This window comes from Oncorhynchus clarkii, chromosome 12 (assembly GCF_045791955.1).
Source record: "Oncorhynchus clarkii lewisi isolate Uvic-CL-2024 chromosome 12, UVic_Ocla_1.0, whole genome shotgun sequence".
Lineage (NCBI taxonomy): Eukaryota > Metazoa > Chordata > Actinopteri > Salmoniformes > Salmonidae > Oncorhynchus > Oncorhynchus clarkii.
The window spans coordinates 80,854,064-80,875,889 of NC_092158.1; the positions used below are offsets into that span (position 1 = coordinate 80,854,064).

Below are 21,826 nucleotides of genomic sequence, written 5' to 3' on the forward strand. Positions count from 1 at the left end.
ATCTATGAATCACATGTCCAGCCTATGCAAATGGAGAACCAAGAACACGGATGGTTCCTGATGTTGTGGGATTCTCTCTGGTGTTTACAGAACAACTGAGGGGTATACTACGTACATAGCTTGATGTACCCAGGCTTTTCGGAAATGAACTAACTTCAGATCTCTTCACATTCCAGCTCAGGCTTCATCCGTACTACCATGGTGGATATTGCTCATCTGCCTGCCGCTAACTCTAGCAGGCTTGTAACTGCGCATGCATGTCTCGTTGCAGCCTGCAGCAGCCACACATGGCTAGTCGAACTCTTCATTGAGATGATACTGAAAAATCAGTCAGTGGGACATGTTTTTTGTGAAATCATTATGAAGTGATCTTGCAAATTCAGCAGGTTATGATGTGAAATAGGCTGTTAGAAGTGCCGTCTTTCTTTAATCACCTATCGTTAATGCCGTTTTCTGACATACTCAATCTCTCCCTATCCCAGTCTGCTGTCACCACTTGCTTCAAAATGTCCACCATTGCTCCTGTACCCAAAAAAGCAAAGGTAACTGAACTAAATGACTATTGCCCCATAGCACTCACTTTTGTCATCATGAAGTGCTTACCTGACCCCTTAGACCCACTTCAATTTGCATACCTCCCCAACAGATCCACAGATGATGCAATCGCCATCGCACTGCACACTGCCCTATCCCATCTGGACAAGAGGAATACAGTGAGTGTAAGAATGCTGTTCATTGACTATAGCTCAGCCTTCAGCACCATAGTGCCCTCCAAGCTCATCATTAAGCTTGGGGTCCTGGGCCTGAACCCCACCCTGTGCAACTGGATCCTGGACTTCCTGACGGGCGGCCGCCAGGAGGTGAAGGTAGGACACAACACCTCCACTTTGCTGATCCTCAACACAGGGCCCCACAAGGATGCGTGCTCAGCCCTCTCCAGTACTCCCTGTTCACCCATAACTGCGTGGCCACGCACGCCTCCAACTCAATCATCAAGTTTGCAGAGGACACAATAGTAGTAGGCTTGATTATCAACAATGATGAGACAGCATACAGGGAGGAGGTGAGGGCCCTGGCGGAATGGTGCCAGGAAAATAACCTCTCCCTCAACATCAACTAAAGAAAGGAGCTGATCGTGGACTTCAGGAAACAGCAGAGGGAGCACTCCCCTATCCATATCGACGGGACAGCAGTGGAGAAGGTGAAAAGCTTCAAGTTCCTCGGCGTACACATCACTGACAATCTGAAATGGTCCACCCACACAGACAGTGTGGTGAAGAAGGCGCAACAGCGCCTGTTCAACCTCAGGAGGCTGAAGAAATTTGTCTTGGCGCCTAAGACCCTCACAAACTTTTACAGATACACAACTGAGAGCATACTGTCGGGCAGTATCACCACCGAATACGGCAACTACACCGACCGCAACCGCAGGGGTCTCCAGAGGGTGGTGCGGTCTGCCTAGCGCATCACCGGGGGCTCAATGCCTGCCCTCCAGGACACCTTCAGCACCCGATGTCACAGGAAGGACAAAAAGATCATCAAGGACATCAACAACCCCGCTACCATCCAGAAGGCGAGGTCAGTACGGGTGCATCAAAGCTTGGACCGAGAGACTGAAAAACAGCTTCTATCAGACTGTTAAATGGCCATCAGACTGATAAATGGCAATCACAAGCCGGCTACCATCTGGTTATTCAACCCTGCACCTAAGAGGCTGCTGCCCTACATACATAGACATGGAATTACTGGCCACTTTAATAATGGACCACTAGTCACTTTAATAATGTTTACATACTGTTTTACTCATCTCATATGCATATACTATATTCTATTATTTTGTATTTTAGTCAATGCCACTCCGACATTGCTCGTCCTAATATTTATATATTTCTTAATTCTAGTGTGTGTATTGTTGTGTACTGTTAGATACTACTGCACTGTTGGAGCTAGGAACACAAGCATTTCGCTACACCCACAATAACATCCGTTAAATATGTGTATGTGACCAATAACATTTGATTTGATGTGCTTTGGTGTGCATATCAACGCAAACAGCATCTTTTCCCCCACTTCTATCGATAAAATAATTGTACAACGTCATACAAAAGTTTTACTGCGTGTGAACTTTTAAATGCATCCTGTCCTTAATAAATATGTAATGTCATAGGTATTTTTATATAACTTTTTTTTTGTTTGAATTTTACCCCGTTTTCTCCCCAATTGTTTAGTAGCTACTATATTGTCTCATCGCTAAAACTCCCGTACGGGCTAGGGAGAGACGAAGGTTGAAAGTCATGGGTCCTCCGATAGACAACCCAACCAAGCCGCACTGCTTCTTAACACAGCGCGCATCCAACCTGGAAGCCAGCTGCACCAATGTGTCGGAGGAAACACCGTGCACCTGGCAACCTTGGTTAGCGTGCACTGCGCCCGGCCCGCCACAGGAGTCGCTGGTGCCGGCCAACCCCTCCCTAACCCGGACAATGCTAGGCCAATTGTGCATCGCCCCACGGACCTCCCGGTCGCAGCCGGTTACGACAGAGCCTGGGCGCGAACCCAGAGTCTCTGGTGGCACAGCTGGCCCTTAACCACTGCGCCACCCGGGAGGCCCCAATATAACTATTTTTTAACACCATTTTTTTGGGGAAAAATAAAATATTGAATCGGTGTTCATCCTCAAATGTAGGAAATGATTACGCAATGTTTGCAAGAGGGTGGCAATCTGATTTCATTGGTCCTCAACTAGCGACTCAGACACTTCATTCAGGATAAACTGAGTCACATGGAAGACGGCAAACCAAATGTCATTGTTTTCAATGAGAGCATGACGGTAAATACTGCTGAGCCTGGCGGTGAATGCCGTCAGTCGTCATGGTAGACGGGACTTGCCGCCAAAGTTCAGACTTTAGCAGTCTGCCGTAGCGTTGTTTTCTAACTGTCTGTTTAATGAAATCATCATAGCAACGCATACCATCGTGCTCTCATTGAAAACAATGACATCTGGTTTGCTGTCTACCTCGTACCATCTAAACGCAGCATTAGCCTCTCCAGAGAAGGTTAGTTCTGAAGCATTCATTGCCATAGAAAGTTACCTGGCTAACTCCTCAAACCAGCTACTTAGTATACACCCTGGTTCTGTGAGATCAGGATATCAGGATGCAAGGTTGCTATTAGATTAGGATAGTTCTGTCCTTGTGCTGTTCTTGTCTATTTAGATGATGTATTATGTCATGTTTTATGTTTTGTTTGGACCCCAGGAAGTGTAGCCCCTGCTTTAGCAGTAGCTAACGGGGATGCTAATAAAATACTAAACTAAATAGTAAATACTACCAGGTTACGGTTTCCCTAGAGACTGGAGTTCACTGATGAAGAGGTACATCCTCCCATTTTCTTCTCAATTTTCTAGGCGTCAGATCGATCATGTACCATCCACACTCAAGGTGAAATCCATACGTGTCATTCCCCTTTGTCAATTATTCACTAGAAACTCAGAAAGACGGATGGACAAACGGATAGACAGACGGGCAGACAAAATGGATGGACGGACAGGCAGACAAAATCCATGAACATAACAGCCAAGCGGACAGTCTTGTTGGCAACATTCTGGAACTGATTTAATATCTTGCAATCACAATAAAAGAGTTCATATACAAGCACAGGAACAAACATTGGATGGTAATTACACAGTACATAACAGCATAATCAAGCACCATGCATAAATGTGCTGAGCAAACATCCATCTAATCAACTAGATACTATATGATCAGATAAGATGAAACTTTGATCACATGCTGCTGGCACAGGGAAGGGAAATGTGCTCAGGTGTAATGGGAAGGAGAGGGGCTTTAACCATGAGGTGCTGGAGTGGGTGTATAGCAACAGCCTGCATACCCAAAGATCGGAGTAAAGTGACAGTCTCAGCTCTGTGTTGTACACACTATGTTTGTGGACAGTGAGTCTCTTCCTCCTGTTGGCCGCGTCCTCTTCAGGTGTACCGCTGGATAGATACAGCACCAAAGGCCAGCATAAAGTACTGCTCGTCTCCTTCGATGGCTTCAGGTGGGACTACGACCGCGATGTGGACAGGCCAAATCTGGACACATTGGCCAAAGACGGGGTCAAGGCCATATATGTGACCCCACCTTACCTCACCATCACCAGTCCCACACATTTCACCCTCCTAACAGGTACCTACTGTGGATCGATACCCAGGCACAACCCTTTCTACAGGCTCCAAGAGAGCAGAGATTCTGTGGAGGTTCATGTTCATGTCATGGTGGTCCTTTTTTCTCTCCAATTATTGGATCACAAGTCATTCCCAGTTTAGTTTATAAGAATTGTGAATGTGACTGGAAAAAAGGAATTAACTGTAATTCAATGTCCCAGGGTCCAGCAGCTTTCAGAGTTGAGTAAGATGATTATGTTGGGAAGGCTGAAGGAGGAATTTCTATTTTCCTTAACAGAAATTCTAATTTTTAACTTTTGAATCATCAGTGCCAGTTTAAAAGAAATTTAACTTCCTTGAAATTAAATTCCTTTAATCTCCAGTGTCGGTCGTAAGACCTTGTCCTAGAAGCGCCATGGCACTCACAGGCTATAAAGTTGATAGAATTTGTCATGTGAATGTGGCAGACTGAATATTGAGAGATTGACAGTGACTCTTTTCAGGGCACTACATTGAAAACCATGGGGTGATCCACAACATGTGGTTCAACATCACCACCAGTGAGGAACTGCCTTACTATGTTACCCAGTTTAAGAATGAGTGGTGCGACAACGGCACTCTACCCATCTGGATCACAGCCCAGAGACAGGTCAGAATGATTTAAGATGCACCTTCATCTTAAATCATTCCTGCATTTTCTTTACATTAATACAAATCAAATCAAATGTTATGTCAATGCAAATAGTCTGGGTAGCCATTTAAATGTCTGTGCATATATGCATGTATGGTGTATGTGAGTGTTGTATGTAAGACTGTGTGTGTCTGTGTGTGTTTGTAAGACTGTGTGTATGACGGTGTGTGTGTGTGCGCGTGACACCTCTCTTCATCCCCATTTTGTCTATTCAGGGCCTGAGGGCTGGCTCTCTTCACTTTCCTGGCACGCAATCCACCTACCAGGGAGAGATGCAGACAGTGAAGGAAGTGGAACCACGGTTTTATGACTTCAAAAACGAGACAAAATGGCAAGAGAACGTAGAGAAGGTGATGGGCACCTGGTTCAGTGAGATGGACCTGGACTTTGTGTCACTGTATTTTGTGGAGTCTGATGGCACAGGCCACAAATACGGGCCTGATTCCCCTGAGCGGAGGGAGATGGTCAAGCAGGCGGACAGAACAGTGGGCTCCATCCGCAGCTTGGCTGAACAAAACGGACTTGCTGATAGTCCCAACATCATCATCACCGCTGACCATGGGATGAGCAATGTGTACCGCAACGGCTTGGTGAAGGAGATCACCCTTTCCAGGATCCCCGGATTCTCCTTCAGAGATATAGCCTTTCACCTGGTGGACTTTGGGCCCTCTGGGATGCTGCTTCCCAAGAAGGGCATGCTGGATAAGGTCTACAACGCCCTGAAGGGGGCGCACCATCACCTTCATGTCTTCAAGAAGGAGGAGATGCCCAAGCGCCTTCACTTTGCTAATAACAACTGCATCCTACCCATCATTCTCTTCTCTGACCCTGGATATGTCATTAACGGGGTGGGTTCATAGCATGTCTCTATAGTATTTAGTAATAGTAGTTCGCTTAAACAAATTAAGACGTTTTTTTAAAGGGATTCCGTCACGTACAGAACCAATTTCAGGAATGCAAAAAGTGAAATGAAGGCATACTTTTACTTTTGTGAGACTAAACATGCATATTGTTGTAGACTTTCCAATTCCATGCTTTAATGTGAATTACTGATTAGAGGATTGGCCTCAGTGAACAAAGTCTGAGCAAAGAAGCTGGTTTAAAAATAACCATGTAGTCTATACAGTATATCTTTAGGCATTTAGAATATTTTATAACTTCTATAATATACAGTACAGTTTGGCACAACCTCATGCATCCCCATGCATGCATTATGTGATTTCTGATAACATGCCATATTTCAATGGACTACAAATATTGAAGGAATTACCAAGTTAATTTGGTTTGTAGCGATGGAGAAAATTGAATCTTTTAGACCGGAAACAAGGAATTCAACTCTAATCTTAATACATCACAATTTTAATCAAGTGCATTACCACCTTCCCAGGATAATGCAGGTTTGGCTGATGGCATGCAGAGCTCTCTAATGCTTCATGAAGATATTCATGCCACAAAATTCGACATTAGCATTTACATTTGGCTTAACCCTGCTGCCTGCAACTTTACCACTGAAAGTGCTACATCACTCCATTGAGTGATACTAAATCATTAAAAAATCTAATTCTCATTTTTCTATACAAGAGATGGCCACTACACATCCACATACTGTAAAACAGAAATAGCAAAATAACAAATGTCTTCAAATGCTATACTGACAGTAACCCATCAGAGGAAGTGATTACACCTGAACGCATATAAACTCATTGAAGGCTGTGGTTCCAGTAAGGGTATGTGGTAGAGTTCAGTTGATCTTTAGTGTAAAGTCTAATTATCAAAATACATAAGTTTAGGGTATTTGACCATCTTGTGTCTCCTGTTTACGGACCCTTTATTTAGACATTCCAAAAGATTCTCCTCTCAGTTTTATCAAAGCAAATGTTATGCATGTTCAGAGAAGGGTTACATAATATCTATGGTAATTAGCCTACCTTCTCCCTGTGTATCTAAATATATCAGTGTATTTTCTGTGAACAAAGTGAAGATAAAAAGTGTCCGTATAACTGTATCGCTTGCTGTTCATACAATCCATCGTAATATCCATTTCATGATCAAAGTAGTTGTCCTGAATGACCAAAGGAACTATGTGATGTTTAGGCCTCCTTAGTTTATGAAAGGATTCCCACTTAACCTGATTAACAGTCCTTTTAACAGTATGTGTCTAATAATGGGGAACAGGGAAATTCTCCCGTTTCGGTTCTTATAAGCACTGAGCAGATGTAATGGTTGCTCAAGCAACCCTTTCCTTCAGTTAGTCAACATCTCCCTCTGCTGTCCAGTTGAAAGTGAATCATAGAAAGTCAAGTTGGACTTCAGGCTTCCCATTATGATGATCAATATGAATTGCAACATTCTGATCATTCACCTCTCCTACTCTAAATGAACTCACACAGATTTGATCACCCTGACTCTTCTTGGCTCTTTGTCTCTACAGTTCCTCCCAGTGCAGTTCAACGCGGGGGAGCATGGCTTTGACAACGAAGAAATGGACATGAAGCCCATCTTCAGGGCTGTGGGGCCGGCGTTCCAAAAGAACCTGGAGGTGGGCCCCTTTGAGACAGTGAACATATACCCCTTGATGTGTCACGTACTGGGCATCAAGCCTGATCCCAATGATGGCCACCTGGATGCCACAAAACACATGCTGGTCTCTGCCACAGAGGGTAAGTTTATATCAGGCTAATGACCCAAAAAGTGTGTTACACCTGCTCCTTCATTACACAGCCAAAGTAATCTATTGTCTAACGCAATGTATATAGAATGTACAAATATTAAACACAAATGACAAAATTGAATAAAAATTTGATTCATGTCTGTTATTGACATCCATGTAATGTCATTTGATTTGTGTACATTTGCATTACGTCTCGTATTTCAGACCTCCGTCAGGACATAAAATCAAACATCTGTTGGATTGGCAGCAGTGGCTGGATTTCTTGTGGTCTTCATAGCGGTTGTGTCGTTTAATGCATTCAAGGAGAAAAATGATAGAAGGTATGCATGTCTGAATATGTATACAAATCAATGGGAATTGGAACATGTGAAGAATATTTGCTTGCACAATCTGATATATAGAAATGTGTGCAATGTACCTAAGCATGTAATAAGCGAAAAAAGTAGAATTTGACTAACCACAGATACAGGCTCAGATAGGTTTCATTCTCCTAGTGGTTAAAGGGCAACTGATACCTCAAACATACAGTATTAAAATAAACAAGCAGACAGATATTTGCCCACTGGCAAGTACAGAGTTGCAAACAACTTTGCTTTAAATGCTTCATTTCTTTTGTTTACTGCCAATGTTGGATTCCATCAGTCTCTCTGCTTCTGCCACGGTTTCTTCCTCTGCCATAACTCAAGACAATAATGGACTGATTGGAAGCTTTCTATAGTTAAGGTGTAATTCCTAGAGACAGGTAAACAAACTGAACAAGTCGAGCAGTGGAAACAATCTGTCAGGGGTAAAAAATAAAAAGGACAAGTCAAGTGATCTGTCTGTTAATACACTTGATGGTCAGGGTAGATATGGGCTGTCAATTAGGGACAGAGACTGATTTGCATGCTGGCTGAGCTCCAGATTGATCTCAATCTGTTCACGTCCTGTTGCTGATTGTAGTCAGCAGGATACTGACTCTGCAGTGAGTGAGTGGACCTATAAGTTTCTGTATAAATAAAGGAATGGAAATACCTTTCAAGAGTCTGAATATGTCCTTTGTTTAGGGAAAATATCCTGTACATTAACACTGTGCCAAAGTTTTAGGCAGGTGTGAAAATGCTGTAAAGTAAGAATTCTTTCAAAAATATAAATTTTAATTTATATTTATCAATTAACAAAATGCAAAGTGACTGAACAGAAGAAAAATCTACAGCAAATGAATTTTTGGTGTGACCACCCTATCCCTTCAAAACAGCATCAATTCTTCTAGGTACACATGCAGACAGTTTGAAGGAACTTGGCAGGTAGGTTGGCCCAAACGTCTTGGAGAACTAAGCACAGTTCTGTGGATTTAGGCAGCCTCAGGTGCTTCTCGCTCTTCATGTAATCCCAGACAGACTCGATGTTGAGATCAGGGCTGTGTGGGGGCTATACCGTCACTTCCAGAACGCCTTCACGCTGAAGATAGCGAAAGCCGTTAAGAACTGTGTGTTTGGGGTCGTTGTCATTCTGCAGAATAGATTTGGGGACAATCAGATGCCTCCCTGATGCTATTGCATGATGGATAAGTATCTGCCTGTATTTCTCAGCATTGAGGAGACCATTAATTCTGACCAAATACCCAACTACATTTGCAGAAATGAAGCTCCAAACTTGCAAGAAATCTCCACCATCCTTCACTGTTGCCTGCAGACACTCATTTGTGTACCGCTCTCCAGCCCTTCAGCAAACAAACTGCCTTCTGCTACTGCCAAATATTTCAAATTTTGTCCAGAGCACCTGCTGCCATTTTTCTGCACCCCAGTTCCTGTGTTTTCGTGCATAGTTGAATCACTTGGCCTTGTTTCCACATCGGAGGAATGGCTTTTTGGCTGCTAGTCTTCCATGAAGGCCACTTCTGACCAGACAGTAGGTGGGTGCACTAGGGTCCCACTTTTCTGCCAATTCTGAGCTGATGGCACTGCTGGACATCTTCCGATTGTGAAGGGAAGTAAGCATGATGTGTCTTTCATCTGCTGCAGTAAGTTTCCTTGGCCAACCACTGCATCTACAGTCCTCAACGTTGCCCGTTTCTTTGTGTTCTTCAAAAGAGCTTGGATAGCACATCTGAAAACCCCTGTCTGCCTGGGAGAGACCTGGCTGATGTAGTATAAATACCTTGTGTCTTGTTGCTGTGCTCAGTCTTGCCATGGTGTATGACTTTTAACAGTAAACTGTCTTCAGCAACCTCACCTGGTTAGCTGAACATGGCTGTTCCTCCCAGAGTTGTATTCCTCCTACACAGCTGTTTCTGTTTCAGTTAATGATTGTGTTTCAACCTACATATTGAATTGATGATCATTAGCACCTGTTGGGTATGATTGTTTAATCATACACCTGACTATATGTCTACAAAATCCCTGACTTTGTGCAAGTGTACCTAGAAGAATTGATGCTGTTTTGAAGGCAAAGGGTGGTCACACCAAATATGGATTTGATTTAGATTTTTCTTCTGTTCACTCACTTTGCATTTTGTTAATTGATAAATATGATCTATTAACATGTCTACTTTTGAAAGCATTCTTACTTTACAGCATTTCTTCACACCTACCTAAAACCTTTGCACAGTACTGTATTTCTTGACATGACCTTACGGATATATTTTATATGTATTGTCATTTGATGACATATCAATTGGATTTAACATGGTGATTACTAAATGGTTAAAAAAAAAAGTGAAAATACAACACGTGACAAGATAATTATCTAAGTTAATAGGAAATTACATAAATCTCCATTTTAACTTTTTAAATTATAATGTAAATTATGACAAACTATCATTACAGGTCATCATTATGCTAGTGAACATTGCCAGAAGAGTAATACAGTTACAATAAAGTAACAAGCCTGACTAAAGGCCTTGCATTTTAAATAATGTAAAGATATTGGTTAAGGGGGGGGGGTTTAGAAACACTTAAAAATAAGGGCTGTACTCCATGTAGGCTTACCCTGGCGTGACATTTTGATAACCATGTAAATCTCTCTTGGACAAGGTGACTTCTATCAATATATTCGCCTGTATTTACCCCCCAAAAATGAAATGATAATTGGCTACAAATGCCATGATGATCTGGACGAGACTGTCGAATCAGGGTAAAGGTAAGAATCTCTGGATTAACTATCTAATGTTGGCTAAATGTAGTAATGAATAAATTGGCTAAACTTCTGTTAGACAAGGTGTCAGCTAGAGATGACGTGCAGGAGCTTGCATGTAGTAGTGCATGATGCTAATTAGAATTTTCGAATCTGAGCGTAAATGGAGCCGAATATATTTATAAAAGTCACCTTGCCCGAGAGGTTTATATGTTTATCAAAATGTCACGCCAGGGTAAGCCCAAACGGAGTACAGACCTTATTTTTTAAGTGTTTCTAAAATCCACTATGGGAAAAATGAATGGTGGAAAAATTATTGGAACCATTTCCCTGTTGGACCGCTAGGTTTTATGGGTATTATGACGCTGCCACTGTGGTGCTCAATAAACCACAACAGAGAGGAAGAGGCGAGGGAGAGAGTTTACTCCGCCCAAAATCTGTCCACGAAACAGGCCACGACGTGAGGCATTTTTTGCATGGAGGTCAACGAGACCTCATTGACCTCATTGTAATTGCTCATTTGTTACATGAGGCTTATTTGATCTGTTATAAGTTTCATAATGGTTATGTTAGAAATTCGCTGATATATGTGGACGCACGTGGCATTTCGGAAACAAAAAAAAACGATTGTATATTGTTGTTCAGACACGTATCTGTACTTTCATTGGCTAGAATGTTCTCACCTGATCTGGCCTCCTCCCTCCTGCCTTCCATCTTTGAGGACATGTAGTTCCATTGCTTGAGCCGTCACTCGATTATCTTGTCAATATATTTTTTTGACCACATTATGTGAAAACGATTTGATTGGTCACACGTCGAGGTGTGATGTTAACAGGGACGGTATCTGCCAAGGGACAAGCTTCGAGAATGCGTTTTCTTTCCGCCCTCTTTTCCATTCTTTTCATAAAATACTAGAGTAGGCAACAGCGAACATGGAGGAATTGAGCGCCGTAGGAGAACAGGTTTTCGACGCTGAATGCATCCTGAACAAACGACTAAGAAAGGTTAGATGTTGTAAAATATAATTTTCTCATATCCCAAAATATTTTCTGCCCACAGTTTGGTAACATTTCCCTTCTCTATTTTCGCAGGGGAAGTTAGAGTTTCTTGTAAAGTGGAGGGGATGGTCATCCAAGTAAGTACAAGTGGTGCTGCAGCTGCGAGTGCAGCCTCAAACAATGAAAACAACAACAACGTGTCGCTTTTTGCTTCACTGTTGTAGTAAAGGATTCATACATTCCCTAAATTTGCTCGAAAACATGCTGCACGTGAAAACGAGAAATTATGGTTTTACGCTTACCTCCTCCTGCTGCTAGTATTATTATTATTGTTGTTGGTTTTAAGGTTTGGAAATTAACCTAGTTAGTTATGCAAAACAAACAGATCGTTTTGGTTTCTCGTATTCAATATCTGCTGATTTGTCTATTTGACATTTTCTCAGTAATTAGGCCACACAAACTAGGCTATAGAAACTCATATTTGATCACTCGCTTACTGGAGCTCAAGTTAATGGTTTATCAATCTAGCTTTATTGATAAATAAATTACAAGCAGGAGTTGGTAGAAGTTTGTGTTGGGAAACGTATGCCGAGTCTCTCACACATCCCACAAACTACAGTGTCCAGTTGGTACACTTGCCTAATTTTTGTGATAGTTGTTTAAATGTATGTGATATAGTTTATTTATTGCCTAACGTGACTCGGTAGTATACATATAATTTTCGTAAATCAGTCTTTTCCCCCCATTCGGGCGCTCCAGCTGCCAGCGCGTCCTTGTCACAGTTGCCCTTCCCCTTGTCCCTTCTGTTTCATTGTTGCTATTAATCCCATCATCAATGGGCATTCTGCCTGTCACTCACACCCCGTTCTTAACCCAAATCCTCACATTGCTGTCGGATTCTGCCAGCGCCATGACTTGGTCAGTTATTTACTTGTTGTGATATAAACAAGTAAGACGTGGCTGGCGGTATTTATAATCTGCATGCCAATTCGCAATCTTTTTCTACATTAACTCAATATTGGCCCTCTTGAGATTCTCTGATTCCTGTGAAGATGGCAGATCCTACACACTTGGCTTTAAATAAACTTCTCTCCTTATCTTCCCCCTTTGCTATGTAGTTAAGCCTCCCACTCACAGCTCTTTGCATATGCCTCCTATCTCTACACTAGGTTACACTAGGCCTCCTTTCTCTAATCACTATGTTAGGTTACACCAGGCCTCTTATCTCTACACAGTCACTAAGGTATAGGTTATGCTAGGTCTCTAGTCACTAGGTTAGGTTACACTAGGCCTACATTTCATTAGTGGTACACTATGGTCCAATCAGTGTATTGACTAACTTGTATCATCAACTTTTACCAAGAAGTACTGCAATTTGGACATTTTAAGTGATTTGAGTATTTTGATGGACATATTTTCCTTTTGCTTCAGGCACAATAGCTGGGAGCCCCAAGCGAACATCCTTGACCCAAGATTATTGGCTGCATTTAACAAGAGGTGAGTTTCTATTTGCCCAGGACCTCACTGAGTGAGCTATCCACTATATCCAAACAATGCCCTCTGAAATGCTCAGGCAGGGGTTAATAGTGCCCCATTCAAGCCAATGTGGAGCCCACAGATAGGCATACAATCTGTGTTTTCAGGCTGTAAACACATCGATATGAGTTTAGGTTTTCCCAACCCTTCAAGTTTTATTTGATGGTCGTGCTGTTCAATATACATTTGATATAAAAATACATTATTTTGTATTGGTAAGGGATAAAATAATGAATTTGTAAAATAAAAGGAGTCATAAGTGCCAGTTAATCTTAAAACTGAAGCAGGGAAAATATTTCATTTCAAATGTATACTTTCCTTTGCAAACATACATTTGTAGAAGGATAACAATGATTTAAACGCATATACAGCAGGAAATGGGGGGGTGGAACAAAAACAGGAACCGAATTTCCAAAAGTGAAAGCGTATCTAATGTTTTCAGATGAGCATCTGGGGATTTGTATTGCAACCCCTGATTTGTTTTTGCCCAGCATTGGGCGTTGCAAGACCAGACAATAATTCACGAGATGTTACTTGTAAAAAATTCTGTCTCGCCATGAACACACAGTCCATATGTCTCTGTCAAGAAGAAGGCTACAAGTCTTGGATCACAGTGTATATGTTTAGTGATAGAATACCCTCTCCTCAGATGGTTTCCAAAACACTCAACAGTGCTCGGTCTGTATCCTTGACTCCTGCGCTACTTCTACCATAACTACTGCTGAAGACTGTTTCCTATATATTGTTTTTACAGTGAACAAGAAAAGGAAATTCTGATCTGCAAGAGAGGGAAAAGGCCGAGGGGGAGACCTCGAAAAGTTGTGGTATGCTTTCCTCAAGACCTTTACAAATATTGAAAAGTATTTTCAACCAAAATGTCATAAATATAATGTAATATGACTTCTCTCTTCCTCATTTCAGGAAACTGTGCCTGAAGTGTCAAAGTCAAGCAGTTCTTCATCATCGTCATCTTCGTCTGGCTCATCCTCGTCATCTTCTTCCTCTTCCTCCTCATCGGATGACGACGACGATGATAACAATGATAGAAAGGCAAAGCCGGGTCCCAGAACACGGGAGCTCCACCCTGTCCCTCAGAAGAAAGCACAGATTGTTGTGGCTAAGCCGGAGCCCCCGAGGAAGAAGCGAGGCAGGAAAGCACTGCCTGCAGAATTGAAGGCCATTCAACAGAACAAGGGCCAGCGCAAGATTATAAAGACAGTTGCCAAAGACTCCCCTGCAGACCTCCGAGGTGGAATCAAGAAACCCTTTCACCCAGCCAGCTTCACCTTCATGGGGTTGAACAGCAGAGGCCCTCTGAGTGTCCAGGGCAGATGTTCCCTGGCCCAGGGTGGAACTACTAAAAACTCCATGAACACTGCAGGCTCTGGCCGGTCAAATACCTCAGCTTCTCTCTCTTTCAACCAGAGATCCAACCAGAGCAAGAGTCAAGCTTCTGACTTCAAACTGTCAGTCTCTGATGTGGACAGTGGAGCAGGTTTGGACTTAAAAACAACTGCAAGCAAATCTGGAGTAGCAGTGTTGAATTTGCATAACTCCAAACTCTCAACCAGCAATGGCAACCCACAAGGAGCTTTTCAGCCACAGCTGGGTTCCCACAACGGGCAGAAGAAACCAGATGCCCCTGGGCAAACACCACTGCAGCAGGTACCCAATAACAAACCTGCTTCCCCCTTCTCCACTCCTAAAGGCCCCGCCAACCAAGCTGCAAGCCTTCAGGCACTAAACCTGCAGAGTGTGAACAAATCAACACAGGGCAACGGTACTCCAGGCAATGGCACCGCGCCAGTGTCCAACCTGCGAAGCACCGCCAACCCAGCACGGAAAAACACAGTTGGTCAGTATGGTCAAGAGCAAAATCCTGTCCAGAATCCTGCCATGCCTGGTGGACAGCAGCCCAGAAAGAACCATTCTGGAGTTGATAAGGTCAAAGCTGAGGAGACCAGTGAAGTGGGTTTCACGGCAGAGAGGCCTGAGAGGCTGACTACAACAAGGGCACAAGGGAGGGTTGAGAAGAGCATTGTCCAGAACACCTCCACAGAGGCCAGAGACATCCTGGGCAAGCGGGAGAGATCTGCCTCCAAAGACAGTGGCAAACAGGCCAAGGTCCTCCTGAGTGAGATGAGCACCGGTGAGGAGAGCACCTCAGACTCTGACCAGGATTCTCCCTACCCAAGTAACAGTCAGGACTTGTCCATCTCAGTCCAGACCGGCCAGGACTGGAAGCCCACTCACAGCCTGATCGAGCATGTGTTTGTTACTGACGTCACTGCCAACCTTGTCACTGTCACAGTCAAGGAGTCCCCAACCAGTGTGGGCTTCTTCAACATACATAATTATTGACTGAACACCGGTAATTGAGCTGCCTAGCAAAGGGGCTGCAAAGTAGACAGCAGAGGCCTTAAGTGGGGTATTGAATGAAGTAGATAAGTTAGAGAAGTGTTAATGCACATAGGTTTACTGCAGTGATGCGAAGTTTCCCCTTCTCTACAATGTATTAATCTGAAATCTGCAGACTTACTCTTTTGCTTTGCTGTTAGTAAAACAATGTACTTTTGATATATTGTACACATGCAACAAAACAAGCTAATCAACTGGAGGAAAGCTTTGTCTTAAGGGAACTATTCAGGGCCAGGTGTAAACTAGATTGGTAGCTTGTTTGATTACAACGTAGTAATGCAACTCTTAGGGATGTCATTGTAATGTCTAGTTTAATCCAGCTCTCGTTTTGTATTCAATATTCTTGTGAAGTTCTTCTAGAACGGCAAACTTGGAAGTACTGTTTTTTTTCTCCCTCGAGTATAAGATGTTGTGACCATTACAATCAATTTGCCAATTCACATTAGTGTAAAGCACTGTAGTCTTATATGAAGTGTAAAATTCCAATGAAAGGACAAATAATAGCAACATTTCCTTAGGCAACATTTTCTGATTTGAAAATGTTGTAATTACTGGAAGAGCTCTTGAAGCTATAACATTAACAAAGAAGTTTGCAAGGCAAACCCGGTGTTGCGTTGAGGACCAAGTTCTCATCAGTTGAAAATACATTTAATTCCTCAGTGTAGTCAGTCTTATCAGTGAAGTATTCCACCCAGGCTGGAGTACGAGGGAAGAAGATACACTATCTCTGTTCTCTCTTAGTGCTCAGATAAGACTGGTTACTGGCCGAGGTTACTCCTCTCCCTTCAGGTCTGTGCCCCCATAACCCCACTAGAGCATTCACTGGCGAGTGTACTCCTGTCAAAACTGGTGATTATTATGGACGAGCCCAGTGAATAATTGTCGGTATAGATATGGCAGGATGATGGACAGCACACCTGACGTGACTCCTCCCCTACCCCAGCCAGAGTTCCCCGTGAGGTGCCTCTTTGTGCCTTTATGAGTGCTGAGGGCAAGGGATTTCACCACTGTAGGAAGGGTGGAGGCAAAGGAAACCCAACAATGAACTAACTGCCTGATATTGTTTTTCCTTGACCACAAAAAATAACACCAGATTGAGTGTTTAGCAGCTGGTGTTCAAAGTGTAGGCCAATGAAATGCTAGATATTTTCCTTTGTTACATGCAGTGTGCATACACACACACCACAATCTCATTTTACTCGCCTGCATGGGATCAGGAGTTAGGCTCTGCTACCCACAGAAGAAAAATGTGTTTATCTGATGTAACTGAAAAGAAACCACAACGTCTACTGTCTTTCTGCTCCCTAGAGAGGAGTTTAGCTACACCACTTCAACTGAACTCCCCACTGTAATCATACTCTGCAGACCATGCTTTAAATGTTTTACTAAAATGAATCAACAAAGGCGTTACCCCAAAGAAAGCTAACGTGCCAGGTTTGCAGAGGATGGTTATTCTAGTGAGGTGGTAGTCATTGCTCCCTACTTGTTTAAATCTTGCCACGCAGATGCACCGTGTTTGAAAGTGCTGTTGTGTCATGATGTAACCTATGTGGTAGTGTATTGTTTAAACAAATACAACAATATATATTTTTAGTGAGAATTCTGGAGACACAACGTTTGAGTGTGATTTGATCTCATACAGATCAGAGTAGCTAGGCATTGTCCAGACATGTCCAGGCATTGACAAGACTAGATTTACAGTACTAACAGATTTATGGTCAAATTGATTAGACTAGGACCAGAAACCACTTAGGTGGTTTTAAGTGCTTGTATTCAGCTGTTTATGTTGATGGTTTCTATATGCCATAAACACTATTTGAGGCTATCTGGACCCTGGATTTGGAAAAATGTTCTCTCAAATATGTTCATATGCAAACATTACTGACGTGATTCATCAGAAGCCTTGAAGGAAGACAAGGCATTGTGCCTTGATAGGTGAGAAAAGACCCTCATCCACAGGGGTTCTTAAATGTTAATGACATTTGACAATTTATGGGAGGATGGGGTACTTACAATTATCAAAGCAATCCAGTTGTATCTCACATTTGACATTAGCTGGAGCCAGGCTACGGACTCCTGTAACGGTGGTTTTATGTTTTCCTCGCTCCATTTCTCAAACTGTGACGCGAGGGAGTGAAGGCATACAAGAAAAGACAATTGTTGGGCTGTGGTCTTTACACATTTGTAATCTTCTTTTGATATACTAACCATTTCAACTGAAGGCTGTATTCTTCAAACTATTTATTTAAACGAGGTCTTCAGGATAGGACAATGTCACCAATCTTTGTATTGTGCATGTTGTTGTGATATTAACCTTTAATAAATAGTACTTTCTTAATAAGTCTGGTAATCATTTCTGTTTTCACTGATCATGTTGGGGGTGCCCCTTAACCCCCATAATGCCAACCCAAGTCATACATTTTCTGTTAATTTGCCTTAGTATAAAAAATTCTGCTGAATTTAAATAGCCAATAGGAGTCTGAATTAAATTATTAGGTACGTGTACGTGCGAGTGTGTGTTACAAAAATACTTTTCAAAAATACTCTTTGCAGGAGCCTCCTGAATATAATGTAGTTATTCATTCAGTCACTAGATGCTGCTGTTGCATTTCAAACAAGGCCCATTCAGAATGGCGTACTATGGATGGGTTCAGCAATGTAAAGAGGGGTCGCACTCACGGGGTTGTGAGACTTGCTTTTCCATTTGAAAAGCACATACTCACATTTTTCACTCTGACAGATCAAATCACTATCTGGTTTAGCTCCTAATTGATCCAATTGGAAATATATCATTTCCCTTCATTCTACAGTGTGTTCTAATCTACAGCCCCCTCCGCCTCTATGTGCCTGCTCACCCTGGTCACATCCTCATTGGCTTTGGTTTTGACTTCCACTGTAATAACAACACAAATATCTACAGTACCAGTCAAAAGTTTGGAATCACCTACACATTCCAGGGTTTTTATTTTTTACAATTTTCTACACTGTAGAATAATAGTAAAGACATCAAAACTATGAAATAACACACATGGAATCATGTAGTAACCCAAAAAGTGTTAAACAAATCAAAATATATTTTATACTTGAGATTCTTCGGTGACACTTTGGTGACATCACCAAAGTCAATGATCGGTAGGATAGTCAGTTTTACGAGGGTATGTTTTGCAGCATGAGTGAAGGATGCTTTGTTGCGAAATAGGAAGCCGATTCTAGATGTAATTTTGGATTGGAGATGCTTAATGTGAGTCTAGAAGGAGAGGTTACAGTCTAACCAGACACCTAGGTATTTGTAGTTGTCAGAACCATCCAAAGTAGTGATGCTAGACAGGCGGGCAGGTGCGGGCAGCGATCGGTTGAAGAGCATGCATTTAGTTTTACTTTTATTTAAGAGCAGTTGGAGGCCACAGAAGGCGAGTTGTATGGCATTGAAGCTCGTCTGGAGGTTTGTTAACACAGTGTCCAAAGAAGGGCCAGAAGTATACAGAATGGTGTCGTCTGTGTAGAGGTGGATCAGAGAATCACCAGCAACAAGAGCGACATCATTGATGTATACAGAGAAAAGAGTCGGCCTGCGAATTGAACCCTGTGGTACCCCATAGAGACTGTCAGAGGTCCGGACAACAGGTCCTCCGATTTGACACACTGAACTCTGTCTGAGAAGTAGTTGGTGAACCAGGCGAGGCAGTCATTTGAGAAACCAAGGCTGTTGAATCTGCCGATAAGAATGTGATGATTGACAGAGTCGAAAGCCTTGGCCAGGTCGATGAATACGGCTGCACAGTATTGTCTTATATCGATGGCGGTTATGATATTGTTTAGGACCTTGAGAATGGCTGAGGTGCACCCATGACCAGCTTGGAAGCCAGATTGCATAGCGGAGAAGGTACGGTGGGATTCGAAATGGTCGGTGATCTGTTTGTTAACTTGGCTTTTGAAGACCTTAGAAAGGCAGGGCAGGATAGATATCTGTAACAGTTTGGGTATAGAGTGTCTCCCCCTTTGAAGAGTAGTCACCTGGAATGCATTTCAATTAACATATGTGCCTTGTTAAAAGTTAATTTGTGGAATATCTTTCCTTCTTAATGCGTTTGAGCCAATCAGTTGTATTGTGACAAGGTAGGGGTGGAAGACAGAGGATAGCCTTATTTGGTAAAAGACTTGAGTCCATATTATGGCAAAAACAGTTCAAATAAGCAAAGAGCAACAACAGCCCATCATTACTTTAAGACATGAAGTTCAGTCAATGTGGAACATTTAAAGAACTTTGAAAGCGCTATGATGAAACTGGCTCTCATGAGGACTGCCACAGGAAAGGAAGACCCAGAGTTACCTCTTCTGCAGAGGATAAGCTCATTAGAGTTACCAGCCTCAGAAATTCCTGCCCAAATAAATGCCTCACAGAGTTCAACTAACAGACATGTCTCAACATCAACTGTTCAGAGGAGACTACATGAATCAGGCCTTCATGGTCAAATTGCTGCAAAGAAACCACTACTAAAGGACACCAATAAGAAGAAGAGACTTACTTGGTCCAAGAAACATGAGCAATGGACATTAAACCGGTGGAAATCTGTCCTTTGGTCTGATGAGTCCACATTTGAGATTTTTGGATCCAACTGCCATGTCTTTGTGAGATGCAGAGTAGATGATCTCTTCATGTGTAGTTCCCACCGGGAAGCATGGAGGATGAGGTGTGATAGTGTGGGGGTGCTTTGCTGGTGATCTATGCATAGTCACTTTAATAACTCTACCTACATGTACATATTACCTCAATTACCTCAACACCGGTGCCCCCGCACATTGACTCTGTACCAGTACCCCCTGTACTTAGCCCCGCTATTGTTATTTACTGCTGCTCTTTAATTATTTGTTATTCTTATCTCCTACTTTTTTTAAAAGTTATTTTCTTCTTCTTGCATTGTTGGTTAAACCTGTTGAGTGTAGGGGGCAGTATTTTGATGTTTGGATGAAAAACGTACCCAAATGAAACTGCCTATTTCTCAGGCCCAGAATCTAGAATATGCATATAATTGTCCGATTAGGATAGAAAACACTCTAAAGTTTCCAAAACTGTCAAAATATTGTCTGTGAGTATAACAGAACTGATATTGCAGGCGAAAACCTGAGGAAAATCCAACAAGGAAGTGCCTAAGAGAAACGAATCTCCCTGTTCCATTGCATGCCTTCCCTCCATTTAAAGGGATATCAACCAGATTCCTTTCCCTATGGCTTCCACATGGCGTGAACAGCCTTTAGACATAGTTTCAGGATTTTATTCAGAAAAATGAGCGAGAATGATCACATCGCGTCAGTGGATGGCTGGGTGCTAGCAGAGTTTTGCATGCGCAACAGCTTGGAGCAGAAATTTTCTCTCTCTCTCCTATTGAAAAAGGTACAGTCCGGTTGAAATATTATCAATTATTTATTGTAAAAACAACCTGACGATTGATTATAAAAAACCGTTTGACATGTTTCTACAAACTTTACGGATACTATTTGGAATTTCCGTCTGCCCCGTCGTGACCGCTCTAGCCTGTGGATTTCTGAACAAAACGTGCCAACCAAATGGAGGTATTTTGGATATACAAATAATCTTTATGGAACAAAAAGGAACATTTATTGTGTAACTGGGAGTCTCGCGAGTGCAAACATCCGAAGATCATCAAAGGTAAGCGATTCATTTTATTGCTTTTCTGACTTTCGTGACCAATCTACTTTGCTGCTAGCTGTTTGTAATGTTTTGTCTGCTGAGAGAGATGTCCTAACATAAACACTTGGATAGCTTTTGCTGTAAAGCTTTTTTAAAATTTTTTATCTGACACGCCAGGTGGATTAACAAGCTAAACTGTGTTTTGCTATATCGCACTTGTGATTTCATGAAAATTAAATATTTTTAGTAATTTAATTTGAATTTGGCGCTCTGCAATTCAGCGGATGTTGAAGAAAATGATCCCGCTAACGGGATGGGTGCGCCAAGAAGTTAAGGGCTTGTAAGTAAGCATTTCACTGTAAGGTCTACCTGTTGTATTCGGCACATGTGACAAATACAATTTGATTTGATTTATTTAGAATTCAAGGCACACTTAACCAGCATGGCTACCACAGCATTCTGCAGCGATACGCCATCCCATCTGGCTTGCGCTTAGTGGGACTATCATTTGTTTTTCAACAGGGCAATGACCCAACACACCTCCAGGCTGTGTAAGGGCTATTTGACCAAGAAGGAGAGTGAT

At 42.3% G+C, this 21,826-nt stretch overlaps 1 protein-coding gene and 1 pseudogene across 1 annotated transcript; both read left to right on the forward strand.

The window, feature by feature from the left end:
* Nucleotides 1-725: 725 nt before the first annotated feature.
* LOC139422562 (ectonucleotide pyrophosphatase/phosphodiesterase family member 7-like) lies at nt 726-9,057 on the forward strand (annotated as a pseudogene).
* A 2,296-nt stretch (nt 9,058-11,353) lies between these two features.
* LOC139421441 (chromobox protein homolog 2-like) lies at nt 11,354-17,934 on the forward strand. The gene is made up of 5 exons (XM_071172355.1): nt 11,354-11,645; nt 11,733-11,776; nt 13,071-13,136; nt 13,930-13,999; nt 14,097-17,934. The coding sequence occupies exons 1-5, from the start codon at nt 11,574-11,576 to the stop codon at nt 15,534-15,536; spliced, it is 1,692 nt and encodes a 563-aa protein (XP_071028456.1). The 5' UTR covers nt 11,354-11,573; the 3' UTR covers nt 15,537-17,934.
* Nucleotides 17,935-21,826: the final 3,892 nt, after the last annotated feature.

What these genes read in the sequence shown, in the direction of transcription:
- LOC139421441 (XM_071172355.1), top strand. Translation starts at nt 11,574, where the DNA reads ATGGAGGAATTGAGCGCCGTAGGAGAACAGGTTTTCGACGCTGAATGC. An exon ending in TTGGCTGCATTTAACAAGAG is followed by an intron (nt 13,137 to 13,929) that starts GTGAGTTTCTAT and finishes TTGTTTTTACAG; the next exon opens with TGAACAAGAAAAGGAAATTC. An exon ending in GGAGACCTCGAAAAGTTGTG is followed by an intron (nt 14,000 to 14,096) that starts GTATGCTTTCCT and finishes TCCTCATTTCAG; the next exon opens with GAAACTGTGCCTGAAGTGTC.